General features: G+C 40.2%; 1 protein-coding gene across 8 annotated transcripts in view; it reads left to right on the top strand.

Moving 5' to 3' along the window:
* The first annotated feature begins 6267 nt into the window (after nucleotides 1–6267).
* The window catches only part of celf1 (cugbp, Elav-like family member 1), a 39976-nt gene continuing 20231 nt past the window's right edge, over nucleotides 6268–26012 (top strand). For all 8 annotated transcript variants that reach the window (XM_046072957.1, XM_046072962.1, XM_046072960.1 and 5 more), the window contains exons 1-4: nucleotides 6268–6440; nucleotides 11561–11748; nucleotides 16111–16193; nucleotides 24712–24760. In XM_046072957.1, coding sequence (XP_045928913.1) covers nucleotides 11571–11748; nucleotides 16111–16193; nucleotides 24712–24760 — 310 coding nt within the window. In that variant the 5' untranslated portion in view covers nucleotides 6268–6440; nucleotides 11561–11570. The remainder of the gene's footprint in view (nucleotides 6441–11560; nucleotides 11749–16110; nucleotides 16194–24711; nucleotides 24761–26012) is intronic.

The following is a 26012-nucleotide window of genomic DNA, read 5'->3' as shown; positions in this document are numbered from 1 at the left end:
CAGGTAAGCTCCACCCTTCCTCTCCAGTAGCGGGCACACACCTGGAGACAATCACCTCATTAAGAGTTGATGTTCAGGGAGCACTCTGGATCTCTCTTGATGCATTGTGTTGCAGTGTGGCTAGGGAGCAGGTTAGGATTTTGGATGGTATGCCATCCCACTTTTGTGAACAATTTTTAAATTGTTTTTATTACAGGCATTTTAAGCAGCCTGTTGCCAAGACCCTGTAGACTGCACGGCCTGTTTTGCTTAGTGATGGGCAAAGCAAGGCTTTGTGAAACATTGAAACGTTGAAGCAATTGTGCCGGAATTGTGTCAAGGCTTCGAAACACTTCGACACCCATCTCCACAGTGACACCTATTGGTCACTTTTGAAATCGACACATCTTTGTAGGGGTTTCATTTTAACAATAACTGACCAGCGTTTACAATTCTAAACGTCTTATCAATACATGACCAACAGGATTTCGGAGAAATCACCATACAACAAACACGCAAACGCTTTCAGATTGTCAGAGACAGCAGATGGGGATTGCAATAAAAGTGTGTTTAAATAAAACACATCTGTGTGTTGTTTCATAAGTAATCACTCATTTAGCTGATGCTTTTCTCAAAAGCAAATCACAAATGCTATGTCAGATGGCATACCTTGGGAGCAACTAGGGGATAAGTGTCTTGCTCAAGGACACATGTATCACATTGGGAACTGAACCCATGTCTCACACCAAAGACATATGTCTACCCCATAGAGACAACTTGTTCATGTTCAGAATCGGAATACTTAATTGATCTTCGACGGTGAAGTCTTTGTTGCAGATACTTGCAAGACATAAAAGGAATAGAAATAATAGGTAGTTGAAGTTAGTGAGTAGAGAATATAATAAAGTATACAAATCTAAGAATATAGCCTAATAAATGATAATAAATGTGGATATCTACAGTATTATACCATAGCTTATTAACAAAGGTATCATGATAATTAGCAGGAAAGATATAGGCCCTAGTGTAATAATAATTAATAATGAGTGCTGGCAGTGATGAAGTGTAATGGATTCAAAATTCGTAACTGAGTAAAGTTTAAGTTGTTTTAAGAATAATAAATGAGAATTGGAACAATGTCTCACATTTGTTATATGTCAGGAATTGTATTCAGAAATTTTCAGCTGTTTTGGAGTCAGGTTTTTTTTCATAATTGACATCCTCAGCCTTGGAAAAATTTGGCCACATGGAACATTTGTTGCTGGCAAAGATAAGTATTTTTTTTTGCCATCATAGGCGGATATAGGCCTACTACAGCACGTCGCTCCAATAAATCAAATGATTGTGTGTCCTTGGAACAAATCTGTCAAATGAGTTAGAGGCTGATGTGCGGTTTGTTCCAAACACTGTGAATCAAGCGTAGAAGCGGCAGGTGTACCACCTGTCAAAACAGGTGAAACGCACGGAAGCCTCGCTTCACTATGGTCACATGACATTGACGTTTTGAACCACGCTTTGGAGCAGTGTTTCGAAATGCCTGTGCTTCGGGATCTCAACACAGTGTCGACATGTCAGTATCAACCGTCCCATCCCTAGTTTTGCTAGAGTTCACCACAGAGATGGCAGTGGAGGTTGATACCCTGAGTTGCCTTAAAAGTCTGCTTTGGTAACAGTTTGCTTTTTAGCATCTCATTTATTGTTTGCGCTTATGTAGTTAATAAAACTGCCCAAAACCTGATCTTTAAATTTTGATGATTAGTGAATTACCTTTCCAGTTGAAATGCATGTCTCTCTTGTAAAGAAATGCTCTGTAAAAATAATAAATCCCATGGGATAAATTATATCATGGATCTGTTCCCAAGCTTGCTTATTTGCTTTCAGCTTTATGTTAATCTTTTTCCTAAGGAGGACAGTAGTCCAAAAATGTTCAAGTAGCACAGAATTAATTTAAAAAAATTTATTATATACATATTTATAATATGCCTGAGAGGCTCTAACCATAGCCTGGAGGAGGAACTAGTATAAATTACTATTGGTATATTATAACCTTAACATTATTTACAGTAGGTTTTAGTCTTCACTAAACCACTGTGCTTGTAAATAATTTCTGGGCATATGTGAGTGAAAGAGTTGCACTGCAGAGCCCTGCTTCACTGTACTATTGTACATAAAAGCCTACTGTATATAAATGTGTATTAAAAGACACAAGTTGACATCATCCAAATCCACAAAAACAGTGCCACAATTACAAGGTGTGGTTACCATGAATCATGATGTAAATATCTGAAAGTGACAACAGGGCCCTTTTCTGGTGCTGGAGGAAGGAGTGGTGTTCTGCTTTGTCCTGACAGTCCAGAATTAATTTGAAGAGAGTGACGGTAGGTGATGGGACCAGCCTTGCTACTATCATCAGTCCTCAAACCCTGCACAGGCTCACATCCTCCAGGTATTGGGGAAAATCTGGGAGGTCCTGAGATGAGTACCAGGGAGAAAAACTAAATGACTCAATGATCAAGTACGAACAGTTCAGAGCACTGCCTTTCCCTGGTGGTTCATCAAACAGAATTAAACCCAAAAAAGCATTAAAAGATCTGAAAGCCCAGAGCTAGAGATCATTTTTGATTCTCATTAATGTTCACCAGGTTTAACACATAAGTATGCCTACATAACTTATGAGAACTACAGGCTGCATTAAAAATATTTACTCTACTTAACTAACACGAGTATTTTCACGTGCGAAAATACCAAAGGAAAATAAAGTTTACAACTCCACAGATTTGTTTTAGAAGAGTTTTGTTTTAACACATAACAGTAGATGGTGGAAGCTGAGAGTTTTTAGCAGCTATAGCACCACAGAAAGCTGGAAGGCAGGTGAAGTGATCAGCTTCCTCTGGTAGCAGTGCAGCCTTCTCTTTGATATAAACACAAGTCAAAAGGTCAAATTGGCGCCACAGAAGTGGGTAGAGTGACCTCTGCTGGTTGAGCTACCACACAGCAAGAAGGCCTATAAATATGTTAGGAAACTAAAACATGAATTAAATAATACAAACTTAAATAAATAGGCTAACTGCTGTCCTAAGCTACATATAACATTAGTTCACTTGTCTTAATCTGAAGTTACAAGTCACCAATGGCCTTACAAATGTTTAATTCTCCTTAACAGCCTAACAGGTATCATTTTATTAGTTATTGTTTTTATTTCAGTTAGCTCAAGTGTTTTTTTCACACCCAGTGCTACTTTAGTTTTATTATTTCAGTTTAGTGTTAGTCTAAAATCAACTTTCTAACTACATGGTACATGGGCTACTTTTATTGTGTAGGTTTTACCGGTTACTTTCACTTCCATAAAAGGAATAGACCACCTGACTTCCGTTTGTGGTTTATAACGAAAAACGAATTGACTGAAGTTCACAGACTCTCTTCATTGTTTGTTCAAAAAGGAATAACGATAAAATGAATATCGTTTTTTGATTCTGACACCAAAAACGGTTATTTGGTTTTTCGTTTTGAAACAAAAAACAGATAAACGGTGTTTTTGTTTTAGTATTACAAACGAATTACGGATTATCCGGAGATACCCAGACCCACATGGATCCGATTGCCTGCTGCTGGGGAGAAACGCCCAGCCACCAGAGATGCAGCCCACAAATCCGGGAGAGGAAAGAAAAGACGAGCGAGAGGGAGAAGAAGAAAGAGGGGGAGAGAGAGAGAGAGAGAGAGCGAGAGAGAGAGAGAGAGAGAGAGAGAGAGAGAGAGAGAGAGAGAGACGTAGACATACAAAACATAAACCCACAAAGCATCTCTCACACACTCAGGTGAGAGGACAAAATAAACTCAAACACAGACACACAACACACCAGCTGTCACCTCCCTGCCCGTGGCAGTGTGACAGGATCTTTTTTTCTCGTTCTTGTGAACCTAATATCATGATTTAGGTAGGTTTTAACAAACGAAGCAAAAATAGATGCCACACAATATGATATTCTTCAAAAACAGGTAGTGATATAAAAGAACAATGTTTCTGTCTCTATGTAACTATGACTATGACTATGTCTGAAGACTTGCATGCATGTATGTGTATGTAAATTTGTCTAATAAACTTACTTAACAGTATACTTAATAAATACTACTACAATGTACTAAATTAAAGAACATCTTTGTACAACAAAAAGGTCTGTGTTTGTCAATTTGTGTATATCAGAATGAGCTTTATTTGCCAGGTATGTGTACACATACGAGGAATTTGACTCTGGATTGTGCTCACGATGTGCTTACTTATACAATAATACAATACTAAAATCAAACACGGGCTACAGTATAGAGAACACATATATACACACTATAAAGAAAAACAATATAGACAGATTGAAAATGCACATTGCATATATTCTTAATCAGTCAGAATCAGTGCTTGAAGTGGGCCAGTAGTCACCCGTATGCAGTACCGGCACTACATTTTACTCTTTGCCGTCCTGGGACTTTTCTTGTGTACCGGCACTTCTCACAATCTGCATGTACGCTTCTCTGCACTTTCCACCAGCGGAGACGGAGTACGGAAAAGATGGAGAGCTGAAACACACACAAACATATGAACAACTTGTGAATGGGAAGTAATTGCACCACTTCAAGCGCTGGTCACAGTGCTGGCAAATGAATGCTGGTAACCCTGGAGTGCAAGCTGGGTGGGCCCAGACTGCAAAGGGCACTCTGTAAAATATTAAAATCAAGAAAGTCCCTAGTTGTATGGATAGGGGATGACACTTTTTAAAGAAGTGTTCCAACCCACCACACCCCTGTCAGCCATTGTTTAGCTAGCTGTATTAGCATAGTGGTTTGAAATTTGAACGGAAAAAATGCATCACATGTTGCCCAAGAAACTACATTTCAATTCAATTCAGTTCAATTCAATTTTATTTATATAGCACCAAATCACAGCAACAGTTATCTCACAGCGCTTTTCATAAAAGAGCAGGTCTAGACCGTACTCTATGATCTATGATGCTTTCAATCTGATATAAGTCATACAATTTTATCTGCAATAGTATAGATACTAAACAAAATATAGTCTTGGTCAATTTACTTTCTTACCTCAAAATCAGTTTTTTCTCTAATGAATGTGCCTGTTTCCAGACTTAATAACCACCATGCCTGATCGGGGAGGAAGTAGGTAAATACTGCAATGATCAACTAACTCCCATCTTATCTCTAATTGGTGGAATCGGTGTTGTTACAACCATACCGGTCTCCCCTATAGTTTATGATTTCATTTTTATACGTTTGAGTCTTTTTTCTTCTGTCAAGCTCAATAGGTGTATTTTTGTTTTGTGTTTTACATTATTGATCTTTTTTTCATTTCCTGTAAGGTTTAAAGGTTCAAATGTACATGTTACATTTACATTAGTTTTTTAACTGTACAGTGTCCTACTCAGTACATATCTTGGTCACTTCTTCTTCTTTATTAAAAAAAATAACAGCTGAAACATCATTTCCAGATATTTAAATATCAATATGGGTATCAATCTAAAAAATCCAGAATCTGCCAGCGTTTAAGAAGTAGGCTAAAACTTAGTAAACGTGTTTTATTACTTACTTTATGTTGGTGAAATTGATGTCTAAACATTTCTAATAAGTTACGTTTTTTCTCTGATTTATCCAGCCTGCATCTTTTGCACTTTTTTTAAACAGGGGCGAGTTCAGCGCCGACAAGATGTGGTTGAACGTTTTTTCCAACGGAAACGGTGGTCCTTGAACACCCTGCTGTGTACGCAAGCGCACTGCATTTTCCTGCCTTTTTAACACCGTTGTGTTTACAAACTTGTCGCAGCTGATTGGGTAACACCTGAGATACGCCCACCAAACGGGAGAAAACTTACCTCGAAGCCCGTTGCAGAACGTTGCGCAAGGTTGCAAGGAAACATCTCGTTCAATCCGAAAACGTTGCAAACCGGTGCAAACCGTTTTGAGATTGAACTCGCCCCTGCTGCCCATGCTGCAGCGTGCTTCCTGTAGCCGACTGGCCCTGATAGGGCTGCTGTCTGTGGAGTGTACCACACTGCTCAGTAAGCGGGGGAGCTGCCGTCTACACTGTCACTACAGTCTCAAAGAGCACTGCACGCCAAAGGCCGCTCAGAAAGACAAGTTCCTCCACTCAAAAATACAATTCTACATACAGCCATTTAAATGTATTTGGAATAAAACAGCATATAATATATAATACTGGCCCTTACCAGCCCCCCCCCCCCCCCCCCCCCCCAGATCTGTCGAGTGGTAACGGTTCAAGCAGGACAGACTGCCATTTTACAAAACTGCTAAAGTGACATACCACAACAACAAGTAATTGGCATGTAGTAGACAGCTTGTTTCCGAAAGTACAGTGTAAATAACGTTATATTGTAAGCAAACATCCACAACGACACTTTGTTTTAAGCACAAGTCAAATTAACAGTGCCGTAAAAACACGGGTAAGTTGGTCGTTTTAAGTTGTCAAACCCTGTTGTAGCTAGCTAACGTTACCATAACATACCCACGGTGCTGGGGTATGTACTTGTTGTCTTGATTATTTAGCTAGCTAGACATTGTCATGACTTGATGTAGAACTGTACTTTTATCGGCTGGATCATAGTTTGAGAATGTGACAGCAGTGTGGTGAAAATTCGTCCTAATAGCGTGGGTTTGGTTTAGGATGCTATAGAGCTTTGCTACACGTTTGAATTGTTTTTAGCTGAATGTTGATGTACCCGAACAGAGGGGTCTGCACGTGATGTCATCGAACGCGGAAGTCGCGACCTCCCCCCCGTCAGGATCATAAAGGGCCTTTCTCATTTCCCAAATTTCTGACTCCTCGCTTCGCGTCTTAGTCCCTTCCACCCGAGATGCGAGCTGGATGAATCAAGGAAGCTTCATCATCTGTCCACTGTTTGAGCTGACAGATCATATGATCTGCATTGTGAAGATATCTTACAATCTAAAACATGTCTGTCAACATTAAGATATGTAAAAACATCTCCAGGTTGCAATAAACATTATAGCATCTGTTGAAAATCGTGAGATTACAGTAACCTGTCATGACCTACACAGAAATCCAGTAACAATTTACTGGCGGTGCAGTACAGAGATCATTTCAGCCCTCAGCCTGATGAGGTGAATGTTTCATCATCAGTCCCTGAACTGTTGGAATGACGTGCAGACTACATGGGCACTATTATTACAACGTGAAACACAGCAGATAAGTGCTTAATGCTCTGGTTGGTATTACAGCCTAATAATTTGATGTCAGCAGCTGTAGGCATGAATCATCCACATGCCCCCCCACCAAAAAATTATTTTATCAGATTTAGAGGCCACACCTGTCTGGGCATTTTACCCCACCTCTACCGGTCCCTGCTGCTTTCCAGGTGATATCTTTCTTGTGTTGGATTTATGTATGAGTGTTTTCATTAACGATTGACTGTCAGTCATTAAAGCGTTTCCATCCACGCAGTAAAGTCACAGCAAGTATCATGGGACAAAACAAAGAACCTGCAGTTATTAACTAGACACGATAGACAGAGAAACAGAATTAAACTTTCAGCTTCTATAATCCATGTTTAAACACCCTTAAGGAGCTGAAGATTGATCAGGAGGATGGCTGCTTTACTCCAAACAGGTTCACTGTCTGAGCCTGGCCTGTGTGTGAGACTGTGTAGAAGAACGCAGATCTTTTTAATTAACATCAGATCTTGACTGATCCTGTCGGCATGTCAGGAGATTTGTCAGGAGAAATGTGCACAGCGTCTCTGGAGAGGCGCCTCACCCCGCCAGCTACTCTTCAATGTTCATTTTTACGATCCTGTTGCCCATCCACACATCACATTCAACATTACCAACATCAGTGATATCAAAGTGAAATGACATTAAGGAATGTGCTTAGAACCTGTAGAGTCCTGATCCGGCCATGGGTTGGTCCAGCTGCATGTCACACCTCTATTAAATGTCAAAATGTCAAAAAACTTCCGCTTATAGCTCCTCCAGCAAGCCTCCTCGATCCTCGAGGTGCATTTTAGGACCTTCAAGATCGCGCGCTGAGATCGATTTCTGAGTCACAGGCTTGAGGATTGAGCAGGCACAAATTTGGGAAATGAGAAAGGCCCAAGGCCTTTCATTTCTTAGTTTGTATCTCCTCCATTCCTCTCCTCCTTGGCTCGCGTTCGTCCCTCCCACGCAAGGAGAGAGGAGTCGAGGCAACAGGCATGGAACGAAATGATGATTAGTGGCACAGCTGCATCTTCTGTGCATTGTTTTTAGCAGACCAACACAAAGGCTACAGATCATATCTTCACATCATCTGTCTTCATTATCATCTGTCAACATTATTTACACTTATTCATTTAGCTGACGCTTTTATCCAAAGCGACTTACAATTGCCATATATGTCAGCACGCACGCCTCTGGAGAGAACTAAGGAACTTGGGGTTAAGTGTCACAATGGTGGATGGTCACAGTGGGGAGTTGAACCTGGGTCACTCACACCAAAGGCATCTGTCTTATCCACTGTCACCACCCTATTATGACATGTGGTCGCCATAAGCATTATAGCATATACTGAAGATAGCATCAGTCATAGGTTACAGCATCATGCACTCACTCATGCAGCCCTATTGACTGAAAAGTTTACTAAAAAAGAAAACACAGGCATTAAAACTGATTTCTTTCATGCCACTGCTCCTTGTACCTCGTGTACACTTGACCATGAAAGTGAAGACCCTGGTTTCTGGACTCTGCATGGGCCTGCAGAGCAGATGTTTTTGAAAACCGTTTTTAAACACTGACTACTCATCAGAAAACTCTACTTTGATTGGTGCATTGTGGCTTGTGGCTTGTGGCATGTGGGACTGGATACATGGATACACGATAGACCAGCACCCCCCACACATGTAAATAAGATTACTGAACCCTAACTTAAAAGAGAACAGGAGGAGCATGTTGCTCTCAAGAGGAGGCGGCTAAAAGGAGCACATATTGGCACACTGGCATCCTGCATCTGGCTAGATCTACGTCAGTCCAATGCAGAGGCACTATTCACAACCTGGAGGAGGATTAATATAATATTATTATAACAGTAACAAAAGTATAATGGTAATTTAATAGTGTACTGTTAGTGTAACAGTATAATACGTTCGTATTAATTATATAATGTTACCATACTGATTATAATTTCATACATTGGTGGGCTATACTATATAGCTTATCACTAATATAATATTAATTCCAGTTACAGCAGTTTAATTTTTGTGGGTTGTTTTCATTCATTAAATCCTCCAAGAAAAATGTTCTACATGGTCCTTGCTCTCTAATTTATTTGATGTTACTATTATTAAGTACTAACATGTCAATAATAACTATTAATGCAGAACAGTGAGTTCAACATTTCCAGAGTTTGCTGTAGCATTTCAGAGTGAAATAATTTTTAATGCCTGACTTTCATTAAACTTTTTCTGAGACTTGTTTCAGTGTCACTACAACCTTTTCCAGTACAAATGTGTCAGTGCCAGGTTTTGTTTTCAGTAGGACATTTTAAAGGCACTGTCCTGTCTCCATAGGTTCAGAGTTTGAGATTAGTATTTCACTAAGTGCAGTGTCTGTGTTTCTCATAGTGTTGTCTGTTATTACAGCAGTGTTGTTAGAGGGCCTCTCCAAATCCCATTCCCAGTTACCCAGGAGTTCTGCAACATTATTTCCAGTATGCGATTCAAACACAGGTTTACTGATTTTGCTAGCCGTCTCTTAGTTAAATCACACAGTCTGTGGGGGAATGCTGATATAGCTGTGATTAGCACAGGAAGTTCACCCATCAGCTGTTAGCAAAATGTAGTTTCTGCTTTAAGGCAGTCCAAAATGTTGTATTATTCCACAGACCTGACATGTGTGATATCAGAAATACGCTTTACGTAAATGATTTGATTGCATGTTGTGCAATAAATAGGTACCTATCTATGGAACAAAACGTATTCAAATTGAAAAGCAGCACATAGCAGGAAGGGGTACGTTGTTATGTTACATACATCCTTGCAGTGGATCTCCGTTCATAGGTGTGGCTGTGTATGTGCATGGGAGTTTTTTGTGTGCACTGTGGGGTGCCCAGAGACCAAAGCCAGTGTCATTTGGCATAGACTTTTTTTCTGTTTTTACACAAACCAGTGCAGCCTGTAGGACAACAGCCCCCTTCCAGGCCGGAACCTAATTGTTAGCCCCTGGTTTAGCTAGTCCAGGGATTAGCTACTGGCCAGGGAGGGCTATTCACTCCCTCTTCCATTCCCTCTGCCCACTGGGCCTTATCACCATCAATCTGACACCCTGTTTATCTGACGCTGCAGCCAGATCTGCTGGCCTAGGAGAAATGCTCACAAAGGCCATGGATCATCAGCATTTTGATTGTGGGACACCAAATGGCCATTACTCTCTCTGTCCTTAGTGATCCCAGCAGCCTTCTGTCTCCATGATCTCCATGCAGGGGTTGGTCCCAGAACCTGGAACGCTAACCTGAAGGCCTGTCACTTTGTGTCTGTCGTTTGTGCCTTTCTTCCATCTCAAAGAACGGTTGTTCCTCAGCCAGGTTTTGTTTGCTGCTCTTGTGTTCCAGTGGACGGGTTCTCCCTGTGGATTTGTTTTTCTGTTGGCTGCCTTATTATACCCTTTGTCAGAGACTTACCAACAAGTGTACGGTCTGGAGTTTACCACCATCTTCTGATCACTCACTGTCAGTTTAGCTTTATTGTGTTAAAGAAGACGTTAGAAAAAGAAACTGAGTTTTCCATCATGGCTTCTTTTAAGCTGGATTTTCTTCCCGAGATGATGGTGGACCATTGCTCTTTGAATTCTAGTCCTGTGTAAGTAACTCCCTCTGGCCAACTTTGTACGTACTTTATGTTTCCTAGGATTGTCCCGTGTTTCTGGGAATCGGCTACAAAGGATTGGTCTTTTTTTAAGGTCTTTATGATGATTTTGTATAGAATTAGTACTAATCATGAGCGAGGTGATAATAGGCCTAAGAATGAGAACCGCCCCTTTTCTTTGTCATTTGTTTTCTCTTTGCACTTTTTTAAACCTGATGTTTATCTGTGTTCATATGTAAGCTGTTACTTCGCTACTGCTTCACACTTTGCTTACTATACAAAAGGACCTGGTGGGACAATTCAGCAGCATACCTATGGCTCTACAAAAAGAGTCCGCTCTCACTCTCATATACTTGTCCCCCATGTGCACAAATTCTAGCCAGCTGTTTAGGAATGTGATGATCATTTGCTAAGGTATTAGTAATTCCAAAACCATGCTATAATCACTTTAAACATTAGAGAATCTATAGTTTCTCAGGTGAAAATCAGATGTGTTTCCAATCTTTGGACAGTAACTGCACTCACATGTACTGAAATGTACGTTAGCAACTCAACTCGGAGCCACTCAATAAGGCTTTATCAACACTGTTGTACTTTCTTTTGTTATCATGGCATTTGATATGTTTACTACTGAAAGCATTTGAAATCAACATGAAATCAATCAACTGCTTTAAAGCCTCCATCTAATGCACTAGTTTTTGTCTTTGTAGTGGGAAGAAGATGAATGGGTCTCTGGACCACCCCGACCAACCAGACGTTGATGCCATTAAGATGTTTGTCGGACAGATTCCACGATCCTGGTCCGAGGAGCAGCTTCGTGAGCTGTTTGAGCCTTATGGACCAGTGTATGAGATTAATGTTCTCAGAGACCGCAGCCAGAATCCACCACAGAGCAAAGGTCAGCCTGTAGCAGTATCACACACACAATCACTCCGTAGAAGTGTGATATGTAATATGCTCTATTTAACGACCCAAACTCTATTTGTTGACTTTTTATCAAAGAACCTTTGTTTTTTTTAATCTCAGATACAAAACTGTTTGGCTTTGAGGACAACACACACACAAGATCAGTAACATTGTTTACTGTCTGCTTACTAATGTGTAACAAATGTAATGTAATGTCTTGAGTATTTGCCCTGTCAAACAGTCCATCAATGTATCCTTTAATGTGTCTGTGTGTTTTCTAATAATAACAGAAGTAATTGTGTTTTTTGTGTTACTTATTCCATTAGCACTACTACTACTACTACTACTACTAAAAATAATAATTTTTATTAAATTTTATTAAGTGTACATTGCATATTATCAGTAGTCTTTTGGATTAATAAGGATCTCATAATGGTCTAGTGGTATTACTGCCAAACTGCTGTGGGCCCCAGTTGGCTTGGGCGGTATCAGTTTTTTCATACCTTCATATCTTCCTGACATTTCACTGGGGTATACAGCATATGATGGTATTTACGTAAAAAATAAAAACAAAAGAAAACTAGACATGCAAACGAGTCTTAATGGGGTCCAAGTCCCTGGTGCAAGCCACACCTGGCGGCCTACCAGCACGATGCAAGTCAAGTCAATTTCATGTTTTTGTAATAAAAGCGCCACCTAGTGGCCGATTGGTCCCTTCTTCTTTTTATTTCATTGCACATAATGTGTAAAACATTGTAAACATTTTAGTGGAAGTATTTGAATTAATATATATTTGTAAATGTGTTAATAGTATTAATTTAAATGTTTTTACCTACCTCATACGTATTTGTGTAAATTGTGTATATTTTATGCTACTGCAAACTGCACTTTCAGGGATGAATAACGTATCTACAACCCACCGATCTGTCGATCTATCTGCCTAGATCTGTCTACACTTGAAATTATAGAAATGAGTATGAAGTACATGAAGTGACACACAGGATGAGTGAATAATTACCTCTTATCACTCATGATGTGATTGATTGCACTGATGGAACATCATTGCTATAATATTGGAGAATATAAAGTATGTTAATATTTCTGAGTGAGCAGGCTGGTGGTGTAGCTGCTGAAACTGAGTTGGACTGTTTAACTAGCATTTTGCTGACTACATTTCTTGAAGTATCTGAAATAAAGCCACTGAATGCTGTATAGCCAAGATCCAAATAGATTTAAAATACTACTTTATTTGATCGTCAACAACTTTTGGGTCTGGATCAGGTCTTTGGTCTTGGATATATTTTTAAAAATCTTCATCCAGATTTTTCATCTTCAGTTGCTGTCCCGTGTTTCATCCCCGTCAGATTATAGCTGAACAAATACAGTTTAATTTACAGACACTAAATAAAACTTTATTGTGTTAACTTAATGACACTTTTCTTTGTTCTGACTCCGGCTCTCTTTTAGAAGAGAAATGGGCACAATCCAGGTTTACATGCATTAATATCTCTGTCCACTGCATCAAATTTAGGCTCTGCCGTCTATTTACCTGTTTACCTATTAATTGAACTGGTGATTTCTCCATCTCAGGGTTAGTTCACTCAGAGATCAGGGTTAGGCTCAGAGTTTGTTAAACCTGCTTTCTGAAACAAAGACTGGAAAACATTCATTTCAAAACAGTAGTTTGGAAAATAATTGTAGCATATTTCATGATTTTGCAACAAAAGGGCAACCTTGTGACTAATTGGCACCAAATTTTGAGTTTGAGAGCCTCAGTGTGGCATGGGAAACTACTGGCCCACGTTTCGTGTTAATCAAGACAGATCAATGCAGAGATATGACATCTCTAACTGTTTGCAACCTACAGGTTCCTTTTTAACTTTTGGATTATCAAAACGCATTTTTTATTAAACTTTTGATCATGAGGGTCCACAGATTCTACATGTAAAATTATGTACAGTTTAGACACACCACCTAGGAGTATTGTGTAAAAGTAGGTTTTGCATGTTTTGCGGGGGAAAAATCTAGGCAGAAATGGGAGTGGCCCGTAGCATGAGATGCAGCTCAATTCAGGGAACATGTGCATATTAAACTTTTGAATGTGCAATGTACTGTTTGGGAGTTACTGGCCAAGAAGTATTTATCTTGTGATTATATTATTATTATTTCACTTTTATAACTTACATTGTAGGCTGCAGTGTCACTTTTAGCCCAACTACTGCCACTTGATTCCCCTGTTACGTTAGCTGTCTCTGGCCGATAAACGTTATAAGTATTACTCACTCGTCCTCTTTTTTCACCTTGTTTATCAACCAGTCATAATTATTAGGCTTTCTAAAGAAAATTCAGACAATCAGCTGCCATGACATTTTGCGATAACTAGATTATGTAGCAAAATAGCCTACCAATGCGATGGCTAAAGCCAGCTAGACTTCCCTCAGGCTTGGACCCCTAAAAATCTGAGCAATTTGACTAAGGTTCTAGGTGCTGAACAGTTATTTGAAATCGCAATATGACATACTGCAGTTTTTCAAATCGCAGGAGGTGCAAGGCAACATGTGTGTCAAAGTAAATATTGTCCTGCTGCAGAGATGTCCTGTCTATCTTTGTTTTGCACAGGTGCCTGCAAAAATCACACCATAATTATTAAAATATGTTTTTCAATGAAAATAACAATAATTATATAAAAATGATCATTCCCTATAGTATTGCAAATCATTTTGCAGTTGCAATGTCAGTCAAAATAATCACAAAAACCTAAAATCATAAAAGCTGAGCTGCAGGTGATGGAAGTCATCGTAGCATGTGAGTGTTTATAGCTTTTTTAGCTTTTTTGGCACTGGTTTAGTGGCCCAGAATCATCTCACATGGCACTACTCAGTCAGTCAAATCTGTGTTGGACACAGTGATTGAGTCACGTACAGCCTGTGTGGGAGACGAGATGAGATGAAGTCGGAGAAATAAGCGATTTAGATTTATTAAGTAATGTCACATGGCATCCTCTAAAAGACAAAAGTAGGCAGTTAAAGAGAGATTTTTATTAAGAATGGACATACTCTTATATACTCTTAATAAAGTATATCTTCTTCTTATGGTGCATTCAGAACCGCAAATTTTCTCGACACTTTCCTCGAGTGAGTACATTCGCTGCAAGTATTCACACACAATGCGAGAAGGTGATTTTAACGCGATAACGTGAATAAACACAACTCGCCATTACTACAACTGTATGAACCCAAAGTAAACATTTTGCTGTGATTAAATAGCAATAAACGGATTAAACTGATGCTGAAATAACTACAACATGATACAGATTTGTTAAATATGCTTTGTGTGCTTTGCTTCGTCAGGTCTGTCAGCAAGACAGCAGGACAACAACTTCTAAAATGTTTGTTTTCTGAATGCAGTTTGGATCGATCAGGGTTATGGGTCACAGTAAAGTACAATGATAGCTCGAATAAATTTACAGACACATGTTTTCTGAACTCACCAGGTAGTTCAACCTCCTTGCTTTCTTTTCTCCAAATAATGTCCAGTTTTGTCCGGTTTTTATATAAATATGAAGTCGTAGTCTGACAGAGCTAACAACGCTAACAACAATACTGGAACCGGATGTGACGGAAGCTAGCTGCTGAGAAGCTCCAGTGCAGATAAATCAACGTTGAAATTCTAAAAACTAAAGTAAAAAGCTAATTTCATAAAAGCAGTTAACTCTGAGCTCCTCCCGCGAGTAAACGGCATAGAATCTGACCGACTACGGGTGTTTATTTGTCCAATAGTTGCAGCGCTGCTCCCTGCTCCTCTTCTCCATGTTTAGCAGCTCTCAGCCGGCCTGCAGATTTTAAATCTCCCGCTCTGCCCGGCCCTCTCCACACAAAGCTCTGAAGCCTTGGTGACGTACGGACAATCTCAACACTGAAAGGCTATAGTGACTCAGCGTCATGTAAATTCCTTTGCGTCGCCGGCCCCGCTCTACCCGTCTTTGCATTGACTTTATATGTAAACTCACCGCCCCGAACGCTCGCTTCACTTTTGGTCTGAAAGCACCATTACATGCTGTCCCATGGGTAAACCATGGCCATTTTTAAAAGCAGCGTTGTGAAGTGGCACTAACATTACCTGACAGAGCACAAGTCTAAACAATCTAAGAGCCAGTATAATCAAGCCACCAGAAAGAGGAGCATCTGTGTTTTTTGTTTTTTGAATTTAAAATAGTCTTGTTATACCGTAATAAGATGATACCGCCAAAGTCTAGGCCCTAGCATTCCCTCCGTATAACAGATGTATAAGCATAAACACAAACTGTAATAACTGAGTCAGGTGTCTGACATGTGTCTCTTTCATTCCCCGGCAGGCTGCTGTTTTATAACATACTATACTCGCAAATCAGCCTTGGAAGCACAGAATGCTCTGCACAACATGAAGATTCTGCCAGGGGTAGGTGACAGCCTCTTTAAACTGCCCTTTCAATGCAAGCTAGTTCAAGTGGAAGCCTTGGACCTCTCTATGGTTGCCCATTAACAGCTATACCAGTGATTAATAATTGTTGTTGTTGTTATTATTATTATTATTATTATTAATATTTTGTTTGTAGAAGTGGTTGTGCAGACTAAACTGTCAACAGTGCAAAGGATTTTTTTTTATGTATGAGAGCAAATATTTAACAGGAAAAGAAAGTCCCATGTCAAGCACAAGGGTTTGCTATGATTTCTCTTCTTCACTGTATAAATTTAATTTAGTTGTTTGACAATGAGCAGTTGAGCTGTATACATTTATTACAATTATTTAATTGTCAGACAGGTAGAGAAAAAATATCCATTTAGGGGGAAAAGCAAACCAATGCCTCTGCCAGCTGGTCTGGGTTGTGGGTGAATGAGTTGGCTGAGGACAGGTCTGCAGGAGTCTAGCAGGAAGCTGCATGGCAGTTTCATAGGCCCCCTGTGACGAGGTGTTGGGTGTGTGTGGAGTGGGTGGGGTCGATAAGATTAGAGAGGTTAGTGATGATGTGAGCAGGTGCTGAGCGTGACTTGTTGTGCAGCAGGGATGAGTCATGATTTTCCAATGTTCGAATAGTCATAAATAATCGAATAGTTCGTGGTACTATCATCTTGTCTTAAAAAACTATATTTATGGGTCCAAGCTTGAGGGGGCAGGCGGTTCCAAGTACCAGAGGTGCTGGGAACCCTATTGAAACCATTTCAATTTTTATTATTAGGGGTCTAAGCTCGTCTCTAAAATTGTCCCTAGGTGTGAGTGTGAGTGGTTGTTTGTTTATGTGTGGCCCTGTGATGGACTGGCGACCTTTCGCTCACTGTCAGCTGGGATTGGCTACCAGCCCCCCGCGACCCTATAAGAAGTTTTCCGATGGTAAGGCTGTGTTCAGACTGCAGGCCAAAGTAACCCAAATCTGATTTTTTTGCTCATACGTGACTCAGATCTTTTTATGACGGTGTGAATAGGCCAAGTCACATGGAATCTTATCTTTTACAGATCAGATCTTTTTAAATGCGACCTGAGTCTGGAAGAGTCGACTCAGGTCGGAACTGATGCGACTTTGACATCACTCTAGAGCAGCTGTTGTCACAGTCCTGCTGTAGACGGAGCCACGGTGAACGAAAAAGGTCCACAAAAGCCATTATTAAACATGTGACTCCCCTTCTTGTCTACCTCGCTATCATCTGCTCACAAATTCCCTTTCTTCCACCTGAAATCCACCGGACCGCGAGCTCTCTTCTGAGTTAACTATGTGCATGCTACTTGTCCTAGCGGACACAGTGGGGAGAGAGAGAGAGAGAGGGAGTGAGTTGTGGTGCAGATGCATTGTACAGCGCCAGAAACCATAAAGAAAAGAACAGAAAGTTGCGAACACTTGTCATAATTTGGGAGAAATGTGACCTGTGAGAGGACAATGGAAAAATGGGAGTCTCCCACGATCTAACCCGGAGCTAACCTCTGCGGCTCTGTTTACTTCTGTAGGCTTACAACAGTGTGCTGCTGCCTGTGACGTCATGTTATCCTTCTGCGCATGTGGGTCACGTTCAGGCTGTGGACAGTTCACACTGGAGTCTGATATGGGCCACAATTAACAATTCAACACACTCTGTCTAATGCCCCTTTTCCACCGCATGGTAGCAGCTTGACTTGCCTCGACTCTACTCTACTTTTTTGGTTTTCCATTGGGGAGAAGTTGTAACTGTACCTGCTACTTGCTACCTTTTTTCGTATCACCTCCGTCGATGTTCCAAGCTAGCTGAGCTGAGCTGAATAGAATACAAAGGAAAATGGAGGACGGCAGGCCAAAGGCAAGTAGTGTCGAGTCGAGTTGAGCTGAGCTGGTAACAGTGGTGGAAAATGAAGGGAGGTTTATTGTCACAATATATCAAGTTATAGAGTGCTACATAGCAGACAATATACATTAATACAGAATCAATTATAAAAATGGTAAACAGAAAGAAACTATCATCACTGGAGCAAAGGGGCTTAACCCTGCCTGAACTCTAAGTTGACTAACCCTGAGATGGAAAAATCATCAGTTCAATTAACTATGAGTATGTTCACTCGAAGTTAAGATTGGTCATAGGTGTCATTTACAGTGGGGACTCTGGGCTCATGTGGCCGCTTTTTGAAATGGCTGATTTGTTCCCCATCACTTTTTAAAAGCATTTGTTAAATATGTTCGGAAAATTAGCTTGCATTAAAAAATGTTAAATAACAAGTGAAAATTCTTTTCTCAGATCCTCTGAGAGTTCTTTGCCATGAGGTGCCATGTTGAACTTTGAGTGACCAGTATGAGGGAGTGTGAGAGTGATAACACCAAATTTAACACACGTGCTCCCCATTCACACCTGAGACCTTGTAACACTAACGAGTCACATGACACCGGGGAGGGTAAATGGCTAATTGGGCCCATTTTCACTTGGGGGTGTACTCACTTTTGTTGCCAGCAGTTTAGACATTAATGGCTGTGTGATGTGTTAAGGGACAGCAAATTTACACTGTTATACAAGCTGTACACTCACTACTTTAAATTGTAGCAAAGTGTCATTTCTTCAGTGTTGTCAGATGAAAAGATGTAATCAAATATTTACTAAAATGTGAGGGGTGGACTCACTTTTGTGAGATGTATAAATCACACTGTATATACTATGGACATGGGTAAATGAAAGAAAAACCTGAATAAAAGATTGGAGAAACAAATAGCATGCAAATACTTGGTGCTCCAGGGCTTCCTGAACAGTTTGGTGATGATGAAAGTAATGTAAAGAAAATGCTGCAGCCTTAACAGTCACCAGATCTCAACCCAGTTTCACACCTGGAAGATTTTGACCAACGTGGAAGACATTGCTCTCTACCACCATCTCCATAAGACCAAATAATAATCTAAACCCTCATCTTCAGATCTACGTAGTGATGTCTGTGACTGTCTGATGCTATATGGTAGCATGTATTCGTACCGGACTGTTTTGGTACAGGACTTTCGTAACGGTGAAAATGTGCACCAGTTGCAGTCTTTTTGTGCGCGGAACATACGTTAAGTTTTAAGCACATTATGAAGGTGACTGAGCCCCGGTATGAAATTCCTTCTCGTCCACATTTCAGCCAAAAAGTTGAAGTGAACAGGCTAAAACTGCTGTTGTCTACAACCTGTCCAAGGCATCTGCTATAGCACTCAGAAATGATGGATGGACATCTAGAGCTACCGAGAGCTGCTTAACAGTCACTGCCCATCACATCGCTCCAGAATGGAACATGGTAAGCCATGTTCTGCAAACAAAGACAGTGTTGGAGTGGAAGTTGGAGAGGCCAGGAACTACAATTCCTGTCACAACAGACAATGCTAGGAATATTGTCAATGCAGTCAGTGAAGCTGGACTGGGTCCTCAAATTGGATGTTTTGCACACACAATTAATATAGCGTCACAGAAAGCAACAGGTCTCAACCAGGCCCATCAGCTGCCAACACATTCTCATCTCAATGCGTCATAACTGACGCTTTCAGACAGCGTGACAAAGCAGAAGGATTTTACGCTAAAGGTACCCTTCAGCGTCTGTATGAAACACCCCCATTTGCTACGTTGCAGCAACACAAGGGAGGCTAACCCTACCTGTTGGCACATCGGCCGCGAGGGTTAGCCTGTCAACATGCATAAAGTCAGTGACTTAGGTTTAGGTACTAACATTTCTGATGGTTGTGGTAAGGGTAGGGGGTTTGGGGGGGCTGTCAACACCTTTATAACACCTTCTCATAGAGACGCTTCCGGAAATAACTACGCTTTGTCACTCTTTCTCAAATCGTCGGTATATGCCGCCCTGAGATGAGAACGGGCTCCAGCTGCACACATATAGGAGAGCAAACAGGAAATGCTTAATATACCAAAACACACCCTTAAGGCCTTTTCACATCGGAATTGAAACTCTGCTTGCGTAGTTGCCTGGCCCCGTGGGGTCGCTCTGCGCTTCTCATGTGAACAGAAACCGAGACAAGCACGCCGTGAGTAAACAGGGCAGGCATCGCTTGTCGCTACGCCTGTTGCGATGCCTGCGCCTCCCTTCCTACACTCATTGAAAATGAATTACGAGGCACGTAAATTATTTCTCGTGTGAAAAGGCCATTATTCGTGATGTCACCACCCGCTGGAACTCCAGTTATGATATGCTACCTTGAACAGCAAGCAGCTGTACACTCTGCACTGACAGAAAAGGCCCTCAAGAAGAATAAAGAAATAAGAACTTTGTCTGACCAGGATGTGAAAATGGCAGAGGAGGTACTTGAGGTCCTTAAACCACTAAAAATCCTCATAACACTGATAAGCACTGAAGCTGCATCTTCAGTATCAATGATCCTCCCCCTCAAAACTACAATCCTCAAGTCTATGGAACCCAATGAACCAACTTTTGAGAGAAGTCAAGGCTGCCATAACAGAACACCTGAGGAACAGATACTGTACTTGTCATGACTTCCTCCACAAATGCACAGAACTTGATCAAGGTTTCAAGGCCCTTCCTCATGTGGATGATGCCTGTCGTGACAGAATCTACAACAGCCTCATCACAGAGATTGTAACCATAGAAGAACAGGTATTGTTTTAATTTGCTTGTGCATAAACTGTCTTCATTGTATAATTTGAAATACTTTCTGCTACAGTGCCAGTAGTACTAGTTTATTAAAGTTGTGACACTTTATTTTGAGTGAGGAGGCCACAGCAGTTAGTTTATCCCTAGTAACAGGACACCCAGAGGCATCACCTCCTCCTGTCAAGAAGTCAGCCATGGCTGAACTGTTTGGTGAACTCTTCAGGTGGGAAACAAGCCTACTTTGAAGCTGGTGAAGGAAGAGGTTACTTTATACAAGGCTGTGGACTGCCTTTCACTGGATTCCAACCCTCTTGTATGGTGGAGGACCAATGAGCCCACATATGCTCATATTGCCAAGTTAGCAAAGCGCTACCATGCTGCACCTGCTACCTCAGTCCCTAGCGAGAGGGTATTTTCTGCAGCTGGAGACATTGTAACTGCCAGCAGATCTGCCCTTTCTGTGGACAATGTGGATAAGTACATTTTTCTGACAAAAAACATGAAAGTTGAATGAATCTGAGCAGGCCTACAAGATGGAGCTGTTGATGCTGCACTTTAAAAGTTACACACACACACATACATATATATATATATATATATATATATATATATATATATATATATATATATATATATATATATATATGGTTGTTTTTTTTATATATGAGCAGGCCTACAATCTGGGATTGATATTGCTGCCATATTTAAAAAATCCATAGTTTTTGAATTTATTTAACTTTGCAGCAGTATTTTATTTCTTATTCTTTTTTATTTTATATATATTTTATTTATTATGTTTAATTTAAAATTGTTTAAGAAAGTGTAAACAAATTCTTAAAAAAACTTCATAATAAACAACCAGCAATTTAATGTTTGCATTTTTTTCTCCTTACTGTACCAAAAATCAACCGAACTGTGACTGTAAAACCGAGGTACATACTGAACCGAGATTTTTGTATACTGTTACACCCCTACTATATGTCCTTTTGTTCTGTCTGGCTGTGTTTGATAGATAGAAATTCTCCTTCGAAAAGTCTAATTAAAAAAAAACAACAATTTAAACATTTGCTCTTGGCTGTTCCTGGTAACGCATTTATAGTACTGTGCTTTTTACAATTAGATGTCAGCTTTTAGACATGTTTAGGTTTGATATGGCATTACAGTGTTTCCCCCAGGATTTCTTTCAGGGGAGTAGACCCCACCAAAACTACTAGTGTCGCGGAGCAGGTGTGTTATGGATATGTGGTGTTGTCAGTTGCCTGTTTAGGCTCATCAGCTTCTCCATTACCCTTGCTCTAAAGTTACTACGTCCTGATGGAGCTTGCTACAGCATTGCTACATTCACATATTGGGCAACAAGACCGCGGATATGGCGCTATAATCAGTTTTTTCACCCCAAATTCTGTTTTCTGTTTAGATTTTTCTGAGTTCTGTTTTACAGTTTACACATTTTGTCATCAGAAAGAGTGTGTAAAAATGTGGTGGATGAATTAAATTTCAACAATTCAGTAAGAAAATATTACAAATTGAATCAATATCTATGGGGACGATTCCTAATAAATGTAAGCCTATAGCAACAGTAGGGTATTAAAATACTATAAAACTATGTAATAGGGGGCAATTCAGAATTAATGCATTGTTGAAATATATGTAAGTTATTCCCCTATTGGGAATTGGTTATTACTTGAGAGCCTCCATATGCTGCTGAACAATGGAGTTAATTTTGTTTCAACATTATTTGTGTGAACACATATATCGATCCATGTGTAAATGTGTAATCTGTAAAAAGAAAACACTCTGTTAATCTGTTAATATATCAAAGCCTATAGCATTTCAAACTGCTTAAATTAGCCTAGCGTCTAGCGGACTTTTCCTCTACTCACAGCTTAACAAATTACATGTATAATACAGTATATACTATTTCTTACTCACCGCTGGTTTAAATCGCTGCCTCTCCCGACACAACACCATGGTTGAATTTCATTCACCTTTTGTTGAAACATAGCAGCTGATATTTCCTTAGCGACAGCAACAAGCTAGCGCTTTCAGGCAGCTCTGCTGTACTCTGAAATACGGAAATGACGACGTCAGCAGGCAACATCACGTGGTCTACGAAAACAGCCGAGTGACACAAGTCGATATTTTTTTCCACCGGCGGAAAGAACCTGCTTGTTTCAGAACTCCGTTTTTGTAGAAAGGAGATCAACAAATACAAGTCGCACTCAAATGCCTGTTCGAAAGTGTCAAATTTTTACATTATATTACAAATATTCACGTATGCTTTTCAACAATTTATAAACTCAAACTGAGCTCACAAATGGCTATTTGAAAGCTGTAAATGTTAGGAATATATTCACAAATGTGGGTAATTTATTTGTAATTATTTAACATATTCACAGATATTTTTTTAATTTGTGGAATGTTTTTGTGTATTTGCACATCTGTTTTATCTCCAATCCAATCCACTTTATTTCTATAGCACATTTAAAAAACAGCAAGGTTACCAAAGTGCTTTACAACAGTATAATAAAAAACACACATAAAAGTATACAAACATGACATCAACAAAACTATCAACAACTAGGACCACAACCAATCTTTATGGTACACTAAAAGCCAAGGAGTACAAATGTGTTTTTAGGCAAGTTTTAAAAGTAAGAAGGGTGGGTGCCAGTTTAATATGCGGAGGTAAATCATTACACAATTTGGTGGCAATAGCTGAAAAGGAACGATCACCTCTAGTTTTCATCCTAGTTATTGGCACGTTTAACCGCATATGATCCGCAGACCTCAGTGACCTTGACAGGGTGTAAATGTGCAGAAGCTCAGTGATATATGAGATATACTGAGGTGCTAGTCCATTTAATGATTTAAAAATAAGCATCAACATTTTAAAATGTATTCAAAAATGTATAGGAAGCCAGTGAAGCGATGCCAAAATTGGAGAAATGTATTCATGTTTCCGAGTTCCTGTTAAGAAACGAGCCACAGCATTTTGGACTAGCTGTAGGCGTGAAAGAGAAGTTTGAAAGGGAATGAGACTATTCCTGCATCTTTGGGTTTCATTTTTATCAATAACAATACCTAAATAATTAATACAGTTTTTCACAGGAATATTAGCAATTAAATCAACACCACAATCTTTAAGTGCTAGGAATTCACATTTTTTAAGATTTAAGCGGAGACCAGAGGCTTTACTGAAGACTTCTATTATGTCAATCTCAATAGGAACCTTGGAGCTGTCTTTTAAAAACAGTTGACTAATAATAATTGTTATATGCGCTGGTGTCTTGGTAGCGAGCCAGCTCCTTGAAATGACGGTGTGTCTGTGCGTTTCTTCTTTGTGTGTGGAGTTACCACGAAGCTCCACTCTCGCTGAAACACCAACCGAGACAGAGAGCAGCCCCGGTAACGTTGAACACCACAACAATGTTGCGTGATTAAAATTCAAATAATTGAGCTTTTGAGGCAAGGTGGGGGGGTAACAAGGGTACAGGGAAACACTGCATTATAAAACATTAGCTTTTATAGTTAATTATTGATGTTGCATCTTTTTTTCTTTCTTTCTTTCTTTCTTTTTTTTTTTAAACCAAAATAGCTATTACGTATTGGAAACACTAATAAATTTTTAAAAAATTAATAAATGAAATTCTTAAGATAGTAATGATTAGATAACCAAATAAATATGCTACCAGCATGAACACCATCTTTTTAAACTGTGTCAAAACTGGCCATCTTCATCCTATGACGATAACCAAACCCTGACTTCTGAAATAACTAACATGGACATGATGTCTCTGCCAACATTACTGAAATGCATTGCAGAACACACGTGCATATTCCAGTGTTATGACTAGACTGTTTTTTTTGCCTTCTTCAGATGCACCATCCAATCCAGATGAAGCCAGCTGATAGTGAGAAAAACAATGGTAAGGATTTCCTTTGATACTACAAGACAACTCTGTGTTAATTCCCTTTCTAATGACAATGATAATCCTAATAAGGCTTATTGCTTAAACGGTCAGAATTGTATTACATTGGCAATGTAATTAGACGTGTCATGCTGTGCGGAAAATGACTAGGAATAATCCCTGTTTTAGAAATGGCTGTTAGTTAATGCGTGCTTTTCATTTGTGCTCCTTAAGTACACTGAACAAAATTATAAACACAACGCTTTTGTTTTTGCCCCCATTCATCATGAGCTGAACTCAAAGACTTTCTCTATGTACACAAAAGGCCTATTTCTCTCAGATATTGTTCACAAATCTGTCAAAGTCTGTGTTAGTGAGCACTTCTCCTTTGCCGAGATAATCCATCCACCTCACAGGTGTGGCATATCAAGATGCTGATCAGACAGCATGGGTGTTGCACAGGTGTGCCTTAGGCTGGTCACAATAAAAGGCCATTTGAAAATGTGAAGTTTCACTGTATTGGGGGGTCTAGGGGGGGTCTGGAAACCAGTCAGTATCTGGTGTGACCACCATTTGCCTCACGCAGTGCAACACATCTCCTTCACATAGAGTTGATCAGATTGTTGATTGTGGAATGTTGGTCTACTCCTCTTCAATGGCTGTGCAATGTTGAAGTCAGGGCGAGACCCCGATGAGGATGGCGAGCATGCAGATGAGCTTCCCTGAGACGGTTCCTGACAGTTTGTGTAGAAATGCTTTGGTTATTCAAACCAATTGTTGCAGCAGCCAGAGGTGAAGATGCTGGATGTGGAGGTCCTGGGCTGGTGTGGTTACACGTGGCCTGCGGTTGTGAGGCCGGTTGGATGTACTGCCAAATTCTATGAAATGCCTTTGGAGACAGCTCATTTCACGGGCAACAGCTCTGGTGGACATTACTGCAGTCAGCATGCCGATTGCACACCCACTTAAAACTTGTGACATCTGTGGTATTGTGCTGTGTGATGGAACTGCACATTTTCAAGTGGCCTTTTATTGTGGCAGTACATCCAACCGGCCTCACAACCGCAGGCAACGTGTAACCACACCAGCCCAGGACCTCCACATCCAGCATCTTCACCTCTGGCTGCTGCAACAATTGGTTTGAATAACCAAAGCATTTCTACACAAACTGTCAGGAACCGTCTCAGGGAAGCTCATCTGCATGCTCGCCATCCTCATCGGGGTCTCGCCCTGACTTCAACATTGCACAGCCATTGAAGAGGAGTAGACC

This window comes from Micropterus dolomieu, linkage group LG17 (assembly GCF_021292245.1).
Source record: "Micropterus dolomieu isolate WLL.071019.BEF.003 ecotype Adirondacks linkage group LG17, ASM2129224v1, whole genome shotgun sequence".
NCBI classification, from domain to species: domain Eukaryota; kingdom Metazoa; phylum Chordata; class Actinopteri; order Centrarchiformes; family Centrarchidae; genus Micropterus; species Micropterus dolomieu.
This window is presented reverse-complemented; position numbering and strand designations above follow the sequence as displayed.